General features: G+C 39.8%; 1 protein-coding gene across 1 annotated transcript in view; it reads left to right on the forward strand.

Annotated features, from left to right (window-relative positions):
• DPYD (dihydropyrimidine dehydrogenase) overlaps positions 1-18757 on the forward strand; it is a 367872-nt gene that overhangs the window by 314214 nt on the left and 34901 nt on the right. Inside the window, exon 20 of the mRNA XM_059822172.1 lies at positions 4980-5159. Within this exon, the coding sequence (XP_059678155.1) occupies positions 4980-5159 (180 nt within the window). The remainder of the gene's footprint in view (positions 1-4979; positions 5160-18757) is intronic.

Consider the following 18757-nt stretch of genomic DNA (forward strand, 5'->3'; position numbering starts at 1 on the left):
AGCTGGGATTTCGCCATACAGTAATGAGTTAATGTAAAAACTGAAGGTTGTGGAGTAAGAGAGAGTGAACAGAGTAACGACTGAAGAGCAGTGCGTTGTTTCCTTTTTCTAGTGTTACAGAAAATATTTTCTCCTCTGCAGCATCCCCCGGTGGGAAAATGCAAGGACAACACTGAATAGGAATTGCTTTAGTGGGTGATCTGGCTGGAAATGCCTCAGCCACTTTGTCTAGGTCCTGCACGGATGGCACAGGTCTTCCATACAGTCCCCCAGGATATGCCAAAGTTTGGACAGGAACCACAGCAATTTTTGTAGGGAGTGAAACAAAAATAAAATGCAATGTCTGGGTGTTTTTCCCATCGCTCCTATAAACATAGACTATGGACAAAACCTAAAAGGTCTGACACAGACAGAGCTCTCGGTAAACAGTGCAGGGGATTTGCCTCAGTAAAGACTTCAGAAACGGGCATCTCTTTGTTGTGTAATGATTCTGCCAAAAGCAAAGGCATTTACAATGTTTTATAACTGATGTGGTAGTACCTGTCACCAATAATGAACTTTTTCTTGCAAATATGTAAATTAAAAGTTTCAGATTGATGTGAATGATTAATAACAATCATGTAACCTGTAAAATTCTTTTTACACAATAATAATCTCCTGGCAATTTACTCCATTTCCTCAAGTAAGAATTGTAATGGCTCTAGATCCTTTGACAAAGTTAGACTCAGTATTTACGTTTATTTAGTAAGAGAGCAGACAGGTCATTTCTTATGCAAGACATCAGCAGGGACCTTTGCATGCCTCTCCCATCATTGCATTTTGCAGAACTTTTACTTAGAGCCTTAGTCTGTGATTCATTTCCCATCCCCATTCCCCAATGAGATCATTTGGTGTATGTTTGATTTACCAGCAGCAAAGCAGGCATTGTGTCTTTTAGTATCTCAGACATGTCTGTATAGATTAGAATTGTAACCTACAGTTGCAACTTATACTGAACAGGTTTATATTTCAGAATACTGAGAGCACGATATAATTGATCATACATAGCTTGTTGCCCTGCTTGCCTCTTTTGGGACATAAGGGGCAATCCTTGGAGTGGAACAAGGAGTCTGGATCTGGGGGAAAGGTGAGGAGGTCAGATGTTAAAAATGAAATTGTAGCAGTTCTACTGCCAAGGCAGAGCCAGGCAATGCGGTAAAACCAAGCTTGTGCAAAATTGTCTCCCTGTATGTAAGTGTAATATGAATAATATACATCACCTTTCTAAGCAGGAAAAATGTAGCACCTTTCTCTTCTAGCCCAAGTTCTAGAGCAAAGCTAGAGATGAACACAAGCAAGGCAGCGGGGCAGCACTTGTCAGCAGGACAGCTAACAGCTTGCTTGTGATCTGGACCTCCCTCTGTCCCATAGGTTGCTCACGGGGCCTGCCACTCGTCTTCCAAAGAAGAAAAAGCTACTTTCTACCTAAATGTTTCAGGTGAAAGCCTGGGTCAGTGAACAGTTGAATGTTAATTTACTCATAAACCGGATTCATTTGGATTATTTAGGACCAAGGGATACTAAAAGGTGCCATGCCTGCCATGCCAAGTCCCAGCACCACTGCTTGCCAGAACCTGGGCTGATAAACCACGTGAGCAACTGATCCACACTTGCTCTGTTTCTTATACTCGTCCACAAGCAGCTTCTGTTGGCCACAGGATACAGGCTGCTGGTCTGGCACAATATGACCATGTGTATGTTCTCAGTTGTGAAGTTACATTTTTGTTCAGGCTTTTGCTTCAGGGAAGCATATTTCACTATGTTTGTTTGGTAAAAGCATGATGCTGAGGAGAGGAGCAGAGCGGGCAGGGCTGGTTGCAGTTCAGTTTCATGCTGCTGCTCCGATCGGTGTGCAAGGCACAGACAAGAGCTGTTACAGCAGCATCCTGCTCACCGTTATCTCCTGTTGAGGTGTTTTAATGACATTAAATGAGAGGTGGTAGCAACCAAAAGGAGGTTCCAATTGAAATATGGCTATAGCTGGACTGCTATTCCTGCTCTTCACATCTGTAAAATAAGATACCAGCAGAAGAGGGGGCTCAACATTTAGCTTTGCAAGGGAGGGGAAGCATGCCTGTTCCCAGTGCAAGCAGCAGGAGCAAAGTGGGGGCATTAATGATGTGTGGAGACGGGTTGGTTCAGTTCTTCTGCGATTTTTCCAGATGCGTGAGTTTGAGTCTCACCTGGTCTATTGCCCTGCCACTTCTCTTGTGCTGAAAAGAGAGTACGGTGTCATTTAAACTCATGATTCAGAGGCAGCCAGGTATGATGCTAAAAACTTCTCTCTGCGGTGTAGAAATTGTAATGGCTGATGGGTCAGAGTGACCTTTTATCTTGACTTTGTTCACCACCTTTTAAAATGCAGCAAAGGCTTCTACATTGATTCATGGAAGATACTGTAAGCCTAAAACACAAATCTTGCTATCTGATATGTGCAATGTAAGAAACTTCAAAGCTCAGAATGTTTTGGAATTTGCCAAAAGCATGGCAAAACTGTTTCTGTTGGTTTTGTATGTGTTAATGTTTGAATCTCTCTTGTTCTAGGAAAGGCCCATAAACATAAGCACTTGCTTTTTTCGCAGTGAAATCAGTGAAAGGTGTGTCTTTAGTTAATGATCTACACCATGGGGCACCATAGTCATAAGGCTCCTAAAGAAGAGGAGGATTGTCTGAAGCCACTTGCTAATTCTGTTTCTTAGACTTTCTATTTCAGATAACATTTTTCTTTAGTGCAGAGATTTACATTTTTCTTAAAAAATTGCCTTTTGCCTTTGGTTCTGGAACCTACTTGGCTTTCCAGGGAGGGCAAACAGTGCACTGCACATAGACTCACAGGGATCAAATGTTAGCTCTTAGTGTGATATCATCTTCTGCACATTTTTGTATTATTGCAGTTCATAACACTGCACCACAAGATGGAAAACAGTAAAAGCCTCTTTATTTATAAGGTTATTACAGGTATCCTCCAGTGTATCTCATGTGTATACATCCTGTCAAAATATTTCAGGGTTTTGACAACAGTGCCTGAACTTGTTTCAAGTGACATGACATGGCTTTTAACTGTATTTTTTTACAGTTTTAGTATTTTTAAGAATAACTAATAAAAGTGTTACCCATGCACTAAAAAAATAGAGGATCCCTTGGTGAACAAAAAGGTTTAAATAAGCATCAGTTGAGTTTTGCAGTTAAATAACCTGTACAGGAATTATTATGATGTTCTCTATAATTGCTCTGGAAAAAAAAAGTCTTGAAGTCTATGGAAGGCGTAACAGATCTAATTAATGCCCACACTGTGTCTCCAGAGAAGTGGATTTTGTGTAATGTAAATGCACTGCATAGAAAATGTTCTTGTGCTTATTTTATAGTTTGCCCTTACTTTTTCCTTGTACAGCTGTAGTGTATGGTATTTTACAATGTAATGTGTACCTGTCTTCAGAATTGCAAGTTGTATTATCATTTCTGAAATGTGAAAAACAATGATATATATCCTGTACTTTGTAAGTGTCGATGTCAATTACCCAAAATGTGTTTTCATGTCTAAGGAGTGTGGATGTGTTTGTGCACGTGCACACGTTCATGTTCTAAAATAGGTGGCTATTTCATTGTTGTGTTCATTATGTGTGTATGTAAGTGTAGGTATTATCAGGAGCATTCTTTTTAGCTTTTAGAATAAAAGCTGAATCAGAGGCTGAAAACACTGACACATCTGGAATTTCAGAGCATTTCCAGGGGCTGACAATTAAAGGTACTTAACCAACCCTGCACCTTGTCACTGATGGATGATTAGAGTTTAGCTAATGAGAAGGTGTTCAGAGAAGAGTCAGGGATTTTTTGTTCACTTGTCAGTTTGGTTGGGGATCTCTGTGGGCTGCAATCTGAGTGTATACCCACAAAGTGGTCCAGATGAATCTGTGTAAATGGTCAGACTATTCTTTGCTGTCAGTAGTTTTGTGTTTACATATTAAGCTCTGCAGGTCAGAGATCATTGCTTTATATGTTTATAAAACTATATTGCTATCTGTGTTTCTAAAGTATCTAAAATAAAGTGGCCTGCCCTCCCAGTACCACTGAATGGCAAATGGTGATTAGCAGAGAGGGACTGTTCTATTCTGTGCCTGGCAATGCTTACCCATACTAACAGGTCAGCTTAATGGGTGCTGTTTGCTGAGACACTTCTGTTGAAGTCAGATTCTTCTCAGGAGTATCCAATGAAAGGACAAGAGGCAATAGGCACAAACTGGAACACAGGAAATTCCGTTTTAAATATAATAAAAAGCTGCAAGGGAGATTTAATGCTGGTCCACGCTCCCAGGAGAGGTTGTGTAGTCTCTGTCTTTGGAGACATTCAAACCCTGACTGGATACGGTCTTAGGTAGCCTCCTCTAGTTGACCCTTCTCTGAGCTGGGAGGTTGGACAAGACAATCTCTAGAGATTCCTTGCAACCTCAGCAAGTCTGTGGTTCTGTGATTTGCTTGACTGGGACCTAACTGGATATGTCTTGCTTGACGGGGACCTAACTGGATATGTCTGTGCTTCCTGAACAGAACAGGCTGGGGAATACCACTGTCTGTCTGCAGGCAAAGGTCTGAGCACCGCTGGTGGTTTGTCAGTGTGCTTGGCATGCTCAGCATCAGCGCCCTGGAAGGCACACTTGGGGCTGGGTTTGCAGGCTTACTTCTGAACAGCCTTCAGGGCTGGTCTAAGGGCTGCCGTTAGGAAACCTAGGCATAACTAGTGTTATTGAGTCCTTTTTTTCCTGAACTTTAGTGGTGGTATCATGACATAGGATTAATCAGCCAATTAATAGCCTGAATTCTTGTAGTTCCTTCCCAGTGAAGTTGCAGGAAGGGTCATCTGATAATCAGCAAGTCCAAAGAGCTTGCTAATTCCATATGCTCCTCTGCCAGGATGTTGCTGATAACTGACTTACATTTCGTAGGTGTGCAGTGCAATCCAGAATCAAGATTTCACTGTTATTGATGACTACTGCACTGGACTGCGAGCTCTTCTATACCTGAAAAGCATTGAGGAGCTTGAAGACTGGAATGGACAGAGTCCTGCAACCATGTGCCATCAGAAAGGAAAACCAGTACCTAGAATTGCTGATCTGATGGGAAAGGTATGTTGTTTCATTGCCATTCCTGTATAATGACACTATGTCTTGGCTTTGAATGTAATTCCATAATCATTGTATGCAGTTTCTGCTACTTACCTTGGTTAACCACTGCTGCTGTCACAATTAGTCACCAAGTCTTTTTCCTTCTGAGTATTAACAAATATCTGAAGGCAGCTTAAGAAGACAAACTTGAAATTACTTGATATGGGATAACATTTTGACTATAGCTATGATCTTTCCACTTGATTCATAACATCATGTCTTTAGAAAAAGTGTAGGATGTAAAATTTCAAATGCATTGGAGCAAGTTCTGGAAGTACGTGCTTTAATGAAACTCAACTTGATTCAGATTGATGCTAATATTGTGCCAGACGTTCCTGGGTGTTCCAGCCAGGAACGACATTCAGGAGACATGAAAGTCACCTAGCAGTGGACCTGACCAGCTGAGACAGCTTGTCACAAACCAGCTGTTAGCGGGAACACTAGATCAGGCAGGAGTGGCCCTTTGATCATCGTACCTGAGCATCTCATGGTCTTTCACATGTGCTGACCCCCAAACCCTCTGCAAGGCTGGGAAGTTCCAGGTGAGGAACAGTGACACCAAATAATTTAATAGATTCCGCAAGATCATTTAAACCTAGAAAGTCTGTGGTGGAGTAGGAATGTAAACTATGGTCTCCGAAATCCTAACCTCTGGACTGTCTTTCCTCTCTGCTCTAGTAGTTTCCTGCTACAAAAGCATCTTTGGAGATTTTTGCCAGATGCAAGGGGTTGCAGCCGCCCCAGTACTGCTCACCCCTCCACCAGGGCACCAGCTGATCCATACTGAGAAGCAGGGAGGTGTAACTGGCTTCCTACTGATGCCCTGCTGCCTACTATTCTAAGCAAAATACCTGCACAGCAGGGAGGCTGAGCTTTTGTTTCTGGTTACTAGAGGGGATCACTTTGAAGACTGATTTCAGTTATATATCATGCCTATTGATTATCCTTCCAAAAATCTGATATAACACTGTTGAAAATGTTGTAAAAAGTAAAGAATTACAAAAGAATAGGATTTGGAGTGTCAAACACCTCCAAATCTCTGCTTATCGTTGCTGATGACTGGAGCTGGATTTAGCAGGAGATTAGAGACTTCTGTATTGTTGTTGTTCTCTGTGGAGCTCTGAAAATTATAACATTACCTTCCAGGAGAAAAGACAATCCTATTCCTAAAGCTCTGGATAATACGCTGCTTAAAAATAAAACAAGATATAAGCAGTTTCATTTTCATCTACTTATGTTAAGCAGTTAAGCCAGGCTCGAAGGGTTGTATCTAAACTTTCTTCCTTTAACACCTGTAGAAACGTACACAACATTTCCAACTCATGTAACAGAGATTTGTTGTAATTCTTCTTTAAAGCTGCATTCAGTGTTCTATCTTTGTATTACCTTTGTATTTCACGAAACAGACAACCATCGGAAAAGATGTTTCTCATGTCCTTTTCAATGAGAAAAAAAATTATAATTCTTAGTCTTTTCCGCTTGTCACTACATCAATAATTAACTTTAAAAAGGTAGTGTGAAAAGATGCTTTAAGGAAGCATTTAATAATTCAAAGGAACCTTAACTTGAAACAGGTCACATGAAAAAGAATTAAAAACAAAGCCCTGTGTAATCTTGTCTGGCTGGCTCTGTTAGCTATTTAAAAGGAACAAGGCATACAGAATATAACTGATGGTGTATTTGATTGCCCTTAGCACTGAATTATATCATTGGATCATTGCTACTAAATAATAACATAAAAAGTTAACCAGGCTGCATCATTTTTAAGGTAGTGATGTATTTTAGGCATAAGCTCAGGATGCCTGTTTGTCCAGGAATGAACAGTCAAGGGAAAAGGAAGAAAATAATACAACACGGGTAAAAGGAAATACCATGATAAATGATCCTACTAGGGGCAATCAAATACAAAGGCTTGATATCATTAATATTTATAATATCATAATTAGCAAGACTGTGCCTAAGCAGTGTTATTAGTGTAACTAATTATGTTATCATAAACTAAGTTTGCAGTATTATAGGAATCAGTATTCTTACATTCATAAATTATTATCAATATTGGATTTCATGTACTTGTGCCTAGTAAATTTAGTTAAGTACTGTAGTTTCATCTAGATTCAAACACAAATATCTAGCTTGCTTGGCAGCAAGTCATAACATGCACTTCTGATTCTCTTTCTAAACTAAATTCACTAAAAGCATGTCCTTACTCTCTGTTTGGAAGAGAAGATAGCCTGTTGATGTGAAGTATATGTTCTCACCGATAAAAGTAACATGTAGAAATGTCCATGTTATACATGGCGTAAAATGTGACAGCCAAAATCCTGCATTGTGATTTTAAAAACTTATAAGGAGCTGTCCAAGTTTGTCTTGGTATTACTGTGAGATGAAATGCAGTTTCTTCAGTAAGACCCCATGAGAAGCTAAACAGCAAATACTGATGAACTTTCACATGCCAAAAAAAAAAAGTGAAGATGCTAATTTTGATATATTGTATTTTTGGTGCAGGAAATGTAAAAATATAAACGAATCATCTCCCATTTTATTACAAAATTCCTATTAATTTTCATATAGACTCACGGGGATAAGAAGTTCAGGCAATTGACAAATTAATGAGAAGGAACTGAGGGATAAGAATTATTTTTGACAGTGTCAAGAACCACTTGACTTCTCATTGTATACAAATACATTGAGCCTCTCCCAGTTTTGAATATATTACAGAGTTAGGACCGGTCCTATTCCCAGGTAGGTATGTTCATAACAGTATCTATTTTGATCCACAGTGCAATATTGAATGTTAATGTCCATATTTTTATATAGCAGTGCACTATTCTTTTGATAATTCATTCTTTGTCCTGGTTTCAGCATCAAACAGATGCTGAGTGCAGAGTGTTGCCACAGGAGAGTGAGACAGTAGTTTTGTCATGAAATATTGTAGTATTTGATGACCAGAGTAAACTAAAAGATAAATACTTTCTTCTAAATGGTACACCTGACATCAAACTGAAGCTGTCTTGCCATGAAGTCACCAGATAAATGACAAATTGAACAGTTATCACTGTCAGGTGTTACATTTATCACAATAATTTCCTTCCTAAACAGAAAGAACACTAAAAATACTGTGCTAAATAGTGTAATATAATAAGCAGTTTAATAGCAAGCATATCAACTTTTGGCTGAAAAAGAGAGTCATGTTGATTAGTAGCTGTTCATGCTTCTGCATTAATGAAACTAATTCTTTCATCTGATAATTTATAGCCCTTAACATATGAGAAGCATCATAGCACTGGAAAATATTTTGGAAACTTGAGTGCTGGTTTTATGATTTTCACTGTTGCAGAACGTATTTTTTGGTATATAGACCCTAAATTTATCATCTCTGAGCCAGCTAGTAGATATTTTCTGATAGTCTTTTCAGTATCACTAGCTTTTTCCCTTTTGCTAACACAGAAGTTGCTGCTGAAGTCAATACTTGCCCTTGTCCAAGATGTGACCTGTGGTACTACACTGCCTGTAATAGCAGTGAGATTCCCGCTTAGAAATTCTAACCTCAGTCGTGGTTTCCAGTCACCGGGTGATACTGTTTTCCATAGCTCCACCAATTTTATTCATTCTTTCCTGTGGTTGTAGCTTTATCCGTAACTGCTCCAAAGACAGTCCTAGCACAGATGCTGCGTCAGACTCACAAAGGTGGACAAAGCCAATCTTTTGGGCTTCCTTCCTCATTACTTTTCTGATGGCTTATTTAGTTGTTAGTTTTTTCTGTGGGAGGACCTGATATTTGAAGCCTTGACAAAGATGACTGTCATTAATATCACCTCTGAATCACCTTTCCATTAAATGCATGGAATAAAACTTGTCAGCTTGTCTCAGCTATAATCTCAGCTTGCAAATCTTGACACTGAGATGAGAGAATGGCAAGGTAATGATGACACCACACTGCTGCTCACTGAGTCCCTCGAGGAAGAACTTTTGTAAAAGCACACTTACCTCAGCATGAATTTAGGACTGAGATCAAGTGCATGATGCAATCAGGAACACAGTTAAGATGTAGAGCATGCTCTTACAACCCAAAGTTATTAGGGTGCCTGCATAAGAGAGAGGGAGAGCACAGGTAGTATCCTTATAATCCAAAATTAAAAGAATTATGTTTTAAAATAATGTTCCTGAGTTTCTCAGGAAGATACATGACCAGGAGTGATAAAGATAACTCTTTTCTCACCAGGTATCTGGATGAGGTACAGTATTCCCCAGAGGTGCAATTTGATCTCCTGTGTGTCGTCACTGTCTCACCTCGTCTGTTTATTACAGGACTCTTTTACTAGTTGCTCACTGATCTTATTCCAGAGAGCTGAAGTGATTATGTCCCAGAAATGCACTGGTGTCAGCTGGTGGTCACAGAAGTGGTATAGTGTTTTTCTGTATAAACTTCCACCTAATGTCAGCTATAAAAATCATACTTAACACAGTGGCCTCTATACATGCCAGGTAGTTAAACATTAAAAATATGGCAGTGTATTCAGTTGGTAGGTGTGGGTTTACAGGGAGAGATACATGGATGTTTCATACCTTGCTTTCAGCACCAGAAGTTTTGCAAAAACTGACATTTGTTTGGTCATGTCTAAAGGTTAAAAAATTAAAAGGAAGAAAAATTAATAATTTAAACATCTTGATTCCAGAAATATCCAAAACCTAAAACAAACTGGTTTTCATAGTTGATCCTCCTTAACTGTTAAGGTTGCGCTGTATTGAAAATGTTAAAACCATGTCTGATAAAAACACATTTGTAGAAGGTGCTTTTCTCCAGCAGACAGAAGAGAGAGAGTGATCCTGAACATGCAGTGTATGAACTTCAGTGAAAATTCTCATCAACTTAAATTTAGCAAGCTGCTGATTTTGTTCTCTGAATGCATGGACTTCCCAGTAAGACTAAAATACGCACTTCCTTCAAGTGTCTATGGGTACTAAAAGCTGAGTCTTCTGAACAGTACAAACCTGCTAAATTCTAACTTGATTGCAGTCAAATCTAAACAGCCTTTTGTATGGCAGAGAAGAAATAAAACGGAAGTATTAAATTAGCTCTTGTATTAAATAAAGAATTAAAATGTGAACTCCTGCCCATGGAAGAACACTATTGCAATGCATGCACCAAGTTTTGGCTGCCTTCGGATTCTTCAAGACCTATGACTGCCTTCACTGAGCAGAGGTTTTCACCCGTCACCTTTGGAAGTGCTCCTTGTTGTTCGGGAAGCAAGTTTGTCCAGTATGATAAAGAACTGTCCCCTTGTTACCAGCACTGCATAAAGAAGAGAGAACAAATGGTATTTGAGGCCATGTCCAGAAATACGGACCATCTCATCATATGGTGGTACAGAGATTGCAATAAAAAATTAACATTGAAGAATAAACCTTTTTTCCCGTATTGCCATCACTAGTTCTGAAGAAGAGTCTGAGGGAGGGAAATTTAATTTTAAACTGTTTGATCCTTTTTCCCGTTAGCTAAGGCTTGCACCTGAAATATAGCTCTCAGTCAGGCAAAGCCTCTTAAGTGTAAGCCAGTATTGATCAAGAAACCTTTTGGTTTAGGATATTATGGGAACTGTGCATCAGCACACTCAGGGACTGTTACCGCATATGCTTGTTGGGTTGACCGAAAATAAGTCTCTGCTAGAATATATCTGAAGCACCATCTGCAGGCAGACAAGGAAGTAAGTCTTTTCCTCCTGCTTCCCCCTCTCAGTCTTTCAGCTCCTCCCCTGACGTGATGAATGGTCTCCACAGGTATGGCTCCAGGTGGGAGCCTGATGGTCCCTCTGTGGAGCATCGCCAGTAGCGTTTCGGGGAGCGCCAGCAGAGCAGACCTCTGCACCCCGCTGCGCAAGTCACGCTGACCAGGTTTGCTGCCACTGGTGAACCTCCCAGCGTTTGCAAGCCAGAAGCAATTATGAGCAGTCCCTGGCCTGATCAGTTTGTAGAAAAAAGGACCTCTCTAGCATTATTTTTTTCCTAACTGGTCTATTATGGAAGTTTATGTTGTGATTACCTACAGTGCTGTTTCTCACGGAGACTGCAGGTTGTTACATAAAACGTATCTTCCCTAACGGTGAAGCCATTTGCAGTAGAAATGGGTAAAACAAAAGGAACTAGGATTATTAAAGTGGATTTAAAGTAGTTTAATCTTTGTGGGTTTTATATGTACTGTATGCTAAATTTGCTTCGAGCACTGAGTTTAAAGTTTCATATTCACAGTCAGTAAATGTGGCTATTAAGAAACAATGTATTCACATTAACTCCTTGGCTGTGGCGGGTTTAGTGCGTTCACTGCTGGCAACGGACATCAAGCCAGGAAAATCCAACTCCTGATGCAAAAGGATTTAAAAAAAAAAATCCAGGCACTGCCAAAAATACATAATTCTTTTTTTGTACTCTGCAGTTTGTTTTACTTAGGGAAACGGCCTGGTCATACCCTGCAGCATGCATTCATTACAGTGATCTTTGACTGGCAGATGCAGAGTAATAAGATGCATATTTTAGTGCTTATTATAATACCCTGTCCAAAAACAACTTGACAAATTTGTGATTTCGACAGTATCTCATTTTGCTGGCTGCAGTGCTCTGTGATTGCCTGGTCCACGTGCCTTCCAGATTATGCATACCACCAATACTGCTCATTAAAATGGCCACAGTTCACCAGTTTCGGTAGCTTGGAACGAACTTGGAATGAATTATTATACAACAAAGAGGCTGCTGTCATGCAGAACAAAAGACAAGCAAAAGAGAGCTTTGGCTTAATGAGGCTAAGTGAGTGTCTCCCCTGCATCACCAGCTACTTGACGGCCTTTGAGCATGGATTTTTTTCTCCACAGGCCAAAACCTTTGGTCTATTATTTTGTGTTTATGCACCTTGAGGCTAATATACATTTTAATATGCTGCACATGGAGAAAAAAATCAGCCATTAGATTAGAACATGTGCACTCCCTGTTAAGTTAATGACAGCCGAACATAGAGATAAATTTAGGTTTTCATATTTAATTATAGCACAGTGCAGTACGTTTAGCAAGGATAAATTGCACTATTATTATGCTTCATTTTTTTTGACATCTTTTCATATTAACCATGCGCACTTACCCCCACTTCCTCCCCAGTGTCACACATAATGTCTCTGTGCATCATCCTTCTCTAAGACCATTATTTTTTTATTCTGTACAGTTGTATATGTATTGTTGTATTTGTTACTTAGGGTTAGCTTGCTAGTTGGATAAAACCATTCAAAACAGCCCTTGTGTTAGGTGATCTACATAAGTAATAAGGACAGAAAAGACATAAAAAGAACTGGCCTGTGTGGCCAGACATGGCTTCTCGTGCCTGCTCCCAGAGCAGGGGTTCCCAGTCCTTCTCCCCTGCATGCTTTCAGTGCAGTGTGCACTGTCTGCAACTGCAGAGTGGTAGCCCCTTTCTCAAGCAGCTGAATTAAAAAAGCCAGAGAAATAGTGCATGGAAGGTTAAATGAGTTCTACAGAATTTTGTCGTTGGATAATATTATCATGGACAATGGTGGTGTTAAGATAAAATGTCTCTATTCTGAAGAATTTAGCATTGTTCTATTGTACAGGAACTAAACCAGAGCTAATGTTGCTAGGTGGTATGTGCTGTTTGTTGGGGCTTTGTGCATGCATTGCCACTGTTTGTCAGAGCTGTTGCTCCAAGAATAGCATCAGGAATTAGACCAGACCTCAGCCTTATAGAAGACAATATGAAATTAAACATAGAGGCAAGCTGGCATGCAATTTAGCCTTTGCATGTCCTTATCAAGTTTTAATGGGAATATTTGACAATTTCTGTGCTGCCATGGATTTGATGGTGATGTTGGACCATTTGTTACTACCTGAGAGAGCTTTCAGATTTGCTTCAGCTCTGGGCTGAGCTGTTCAGGTGGCTGTGGTTTGTGAAAAGTATGTTTGCATGCTTCACAAAATTAAGGACATACTGCTATTTTCCAAAGTGGATTAGAGCAGGTAATAACTCATAGGAAGAAGATTTTCCTTCTCCCGCTGTGTCTATAAGCAAGTATAAGATATTATGCTACAGGCTTATTCCTAGATTATTCCTTATTGGATAGTTGTTTCGTGACAAAAGACACTGTGGCTTGATGACCAGAGGGTCATGACAGGAATAATAATCACCATATGAAAGGGTGTCTGGATCTTGGTGATAAAGCATTCCTCATCGCAATCAGTCAGCACTTGCTGGTGCAAGAATTTTCCTCAATGGCAGAGATCAGCTTTTTCATATTCATTGAGAGCAAATCAGTCTCTCTTTCTCCCTCTCCCCCCTCTTTCTCCAACCTTCAGTTCTGTACCAGCTTTTACTGCCAAAGAGATTTTTCTTTGTCAGGTGAAAGTCATGTTGTTTGGGGATGTTTAGGACACTGCAGTATTTGCAGGATTGGTATTAGTTGCAGAGCCTTATTCTTTGTGTCCTCACTGAGTAAAGCCCTGGTCAGTAGTGACTGATAGCTAATTTTCTACAGTTCAAGCACGAGAAAATGTGTCAGCAATTAATTTATGTGTGCAAAACTCTTCTCCCTGATTTTGTAAGTGCAGATTTTGATGCAAATTGCATCCATGAAAGCAAGGTTGTGCCTTTCAAAATGTAAGCTATAATTACTAGTCTGAGAACCTGATGATATGAAATTCTTCCTCTAGAATCTACCCCTAGAGTGAGAGAAGTCATTTTTCATTCTAACCATCTTTTTATTCATTAAGCACGGGTAAAACGCTTGATATTATACGAGATGTAGTCTTACAGAGTTGCAGGCTATATCCTACAGACATACAGATGGCTTAGAAACATCTATGTAATCAGATATGTCTCTTCTGTACCTACAGGTAGCTATTGTTAGTGAAACCTACTTTTATTTATGTGTTCCCATTTTGTTTATGGTACTAGTCACAGATGTACTTACTGATGTGCATGTAAAGACTTGGGCTATTAGCTTCTGAAAGAATCATTGTCCCTTTAAACTTCTCATCTAAGAAAGCTGTTTACTTGGATAGCAAGGTCCTCTGAGGGCCACAGTGCTCCTTGCAAGGAAAGTGCAAAACAAAGTCTGTGGTATTGGTCATAGACAGCAGACTAAGTGTTCATTTTCAGCCTGTTTTCCAAGAATTGTGTTATTCTTGTGCTAATTTTGAGAGGAATTTTGACTACAGCATCTCTTAATTCTCTTAGGAACGGATTTGGCGCTTAAGCACAGTCCTAAGCGTAGTGACATGCACAGATGTACGAGAAACCTAGGAGTGATTTATGGGGAGAGGCTAAAGAAGCTAAAACTCTTAAGCGTCCATATGTCCTGCCAAAATGATGCATGTAAACATAAGAGGTGGAGAACTCAGTGGTCTACAAATATTTGAAGTTTGCAATCAATTGAGAGGGGGATTTTATGATGTAGAGTGAGAACTCAACCAAGACTGATGAGTTGAATTGGAAAAAAAAGGAAGTGTTCAGGAAAAGCAGGACAAAAATTATCCTGATTGGAAGGAAAGCCTTTTTGTAGAAATGATGAGGTTTCACACTGGGTTGCTGAGATTAAAGGTAGGGAAGACTTTTAAAACTTGAATGCGTGAAGTCTAACAGAAGTACTGCTGGGAGAAATTTTGGGTTGCCAGGAGTATGTGTTGGATTTGTAGACTTTTCCTGTCCGATTTGCACAAGCTGGCCTATGGCCCTTTCCAGCATCTCAGCTGCGCACTAGGGGCTATCCTTGGAAGCCACTGCATCCTAACAAAGTGTTCAGATAGTGGCTTAATATAAGCCACTGGAACTAACAGTATCTAATAATATGCAATTGAAATGTCTTTTTGCTTAAAGGTTAAGATCATACTTAAGCAACATGATTATGTCCTTTCCCACCTATTTTATTTTTATTGCTATAAAAAAACCCTTCAAGGTTTTTCTGTCATCTTGTGTGGTTTTGATCCAACCACATGGATGCCTCAGCAGTCAGAGCAGTACTTCCTAATTTTTTGTGAACAAATAGATTAAAAATGTCTTTCTGTTTCATTGCCCATTAGTCATACATTGGCACAGGGCAACTGCCCCCAGTAACTGAACGGAGCTGTTGGGCACACCATTTCTGCATGTAGGAGTTGGGAAAAGAGATTTCTGCACTTTGCTGACCTATTCATGTTGTACAGAATTCATTAAGGCCCAGAAACTGTGTTTGGGTTGTTCCAGGGAACAATTACAGCCAGCCTGTAATCTGCTGCTCCGCAGCACATTGGGGCTCTGTAATAGTTTGAAGGACCCTGGCAAGAATTGTATTGATTTCTTGGGATCTCGTTCAGGCTGATTGCATTTGGGTACTCTGATGGTTGATGTTTAAGAACACTTACCCTAGCTGTTATTAAGAAGGTGGGTCTAATCCTCACATAGGTAAGACCTTGTTTGCCCTTCATTCAACTCAGCAGACAAGTTTTAATCAAATAGCTCCCTTTTATTTTTTTTATGCCACAGCTCTGTTTTTGATTGCCACGTTTGGAACTATCCAGTGTAAGTAAGTCACTGTACAACCCACGTATTGGTCAGGATATGTCATATCATATATCTGTTCTTTCATTAATCATTCTGTCACTTTCCTGTTTGACTGCTTGGAATAATTAATGCATTTTTTTCTATTACTATGTTGTATTTCTTCCAAGTTGCTGATTTATTTATACATAAAAGCTATAAAATACCTTGTTGTTTTATACAGTATGTCTGGATTCATGAGAAACCCAGAAGTGTACCACTGAAATAGTACGATTTTTTTAGAACATTCAAGACACGACCTTGCGGTTGAGTTTAAAGTAGTTGAACTCTAGAATCTATCGACTATAATTTTATTAAGTTTTACTACCCATCATTACAGCATAGAGCATTATATCCTAGATGCTATTCATTACTTACTATTTTCTGAATAGCTGTGCTCTCATTTAAAATACTAAATATATGCCAAAAGGCATCTTTCCCAATTCCAGGCCAAAAGTCTAAACCAGACTCTCCAGCAGTTTTTCACTGCCTTTACTGAGCCTTCTTTCAAATGCTGAGCACTCCTGACACTTTGAAATGTCCATTTCAAAAATTTCTATTTATAAATTGAAAACCAGAAGGCTCGTAAATCAGCAAAGCTTTATGAGCACGAATATATCTATGTTTTCTCTTTTACTAAAAATGTATCACTAAGCTGTGAACAACTCACGTGCCATTTACATTAGCATAAATGATATTCTGAAACCTCTAAACTTACCCATTAAAGCGGGAGCAACAAGAAATCCTTTGGCAACTGTAGCATAAGTGTGCCTTTTGTAATCACAATTTACAAAAGAGCACCCAGAAGGAATGAACATGGTGTCTTGGAGCTGCCGTTCTGGGTGGTACAGAGCAGGGCTAATAAATGCCTCACGCTCCAGAACTCCCCTCTCTTCACAACAAAGTAATAATCATTCACTTGATAGACTGCAGCCATTTTGTTAGCAATTTTGTCATAGCTTGATTTTTGACCTTCAGTGCCTGGTCTATGGGGGGGCTTCTGTGCCTGCTGCTGGATTTTGGACTTAATTACCAGGATAAAGCAGATGGAGGAGAAACGTAGTGTTTACATTTTTCCATAGGACTTAATTTATTTCTCTGTTGTTTATCACTGAGGTATTTTTGTCTACATAGTGTGAATTAATTGCAAAGGTATTTGCGACATTTGAATGATGAACATGCAGTCTGAAAAGCGTGAAAGTCTGCCTCTCTGCCTCCATTTAAAAAAAGCATTTCCTTCCCATCCAGTCTGTGTCTTTAGTTGTCTAGTTCCTAAATGGCAGTTTGGGAGGGGATGCCTGTGTGAAGTCATGACCACTATTTTGACTATATGAGTACTGGTTCATAATTCAGCACGCATTGGGAATAGAATTTTTAGTGCAGACTTGAACATTTATTTTGCAGTGGAGTCTTAACACCGTCTATTGTAAGCATCCAACTTAACTGTCCAAACACCATCCCAAGCTCGTCCATGGAGAGAGATCTCAATTTACGGTATCTTGACTGGCTGAATTGCCCTTTGGAGTCTCCAGCACAAGGAGTGAAGTTGCTGACCATAAGCATTGAAGTCAGATATCGGGACACTGGAATAGTTGGACGTTACACACTCAGAGTGGGATTTATTTGCCTCCAGATGTGGTTTAAGACCTTACAGGTATCTGAGACATCTGTGCAGGTCTGGATCTTGGGGCATGGCACTAGAGACCTGTGTTGGGGTGGATGAACGCTTTCCTACCCAGAAGCTTAGTGTGGTTCAGAAACTGAAAGCTTGACAAGCAGAAACACCCAGCCAAAAAAGGATGCAGAAAGCTGTTTCCAAAAGCATATGCTTTCTCAACCAGGGAGACCATTCTCTCTCCAGAGGGAGCAAAGAGTCTAAGTGAAATACTGACCAGGCTTATTGCTCCTAGGGGTAAGGAGGTCAGGCTGAAGGGGTTGAGGCATTCGTCCAAAATGTCATTCAATGCTTTTGAGCTTTTTGAAAGAAAAAAAAAGTATGTGCAGCCACATGTATGTGCATGCATGTGCAAAAAGTGTTTTGTTATGTTTGTGTTTCTCAGCTGTTCTGCAGGTATGTCCTGAAACTCCAGCAAGGTTCCCTCTTGCTGGGGTCAGGGGTGCAGGAAAGACTAGAGGACTCCAAAAGCTTGGATCCCACAGCTGATGTGACCACCTCATGTGGTCACTCTCCCCAAACAATAGTGTCAGCCACAGAGGTTGTTCTGAAAGTTAGTTTTAGAAACCCAGAACTAGGAACTGTGACCAGCCACGTGTAAGCCCAGGTAGCTCAAAGGCAAGTAAGCCTCTGCTGTTAGATCCTATCCCAACTGACTGATGTTCATGTAGAGAGTGGAACTGGATCAGGGTATGACAAATGGTTCTTGAATAGTGCCGAGGTACATTGAATATTTGCTTCCACATCTCTAGTGGAGTAAGTGTTCGTTCAGTTAAAATTAATTTTAAATTCATTCAAGACTAGCTTTGTTCATTTACCCAGGATATACTCAGTTGCTGCTGTGAAAGGGACTGTGTCACAACGTAACTTGCTTTCAGTTTCAAGCATTGAGAGATTGTACACTGTTATCAGCCCAACACAAGATAATTCTATAATGCAATTGCAGTGAAAATTTGCAGAGTTAAGAATTAGATAGGTAGTGGTGGACACATCAAAGTCTCAGCTCATAACCATAGTCAACTCTCCCTGCCTCAGTCCCATAAGGGTACTTCAATTTTCTTCCTGTCTTGCAGCTCATAAACATGCTTCTTTTCACAACACATACCATATGCTGTTGGAAAAGGGCTGTAAAGTTTTATAGATATATTTGAGGGTATTATAAAAGTATAATAAAGTAAAAATAATGCAAAGAAATAGAAATTATTGAACAACTGAATTAAAATATTAGGCTGGGATGGGTTTATTGCATTTGAGTTCTACTTGGCTTTTACAGTCATGAAGGGATAGAATTCTTTCTTAGAGTTAAGAAAATTGGGA

The sequence above is a fragment of the Gavia stellata genome, chromosome 10 (assembly GCF_030936135.1).
Source record: "Gavia stellata isolate bGavSte3 chromosome 10, bGavSte3.hap2, whole genome shotgun sequence".
Classification (NCBI taxonomy): Eukaryota; Metazoa; Chordata; class Aves; order Gaviiformes; family Gaviidae; genus Gavia; species Gavia stellata.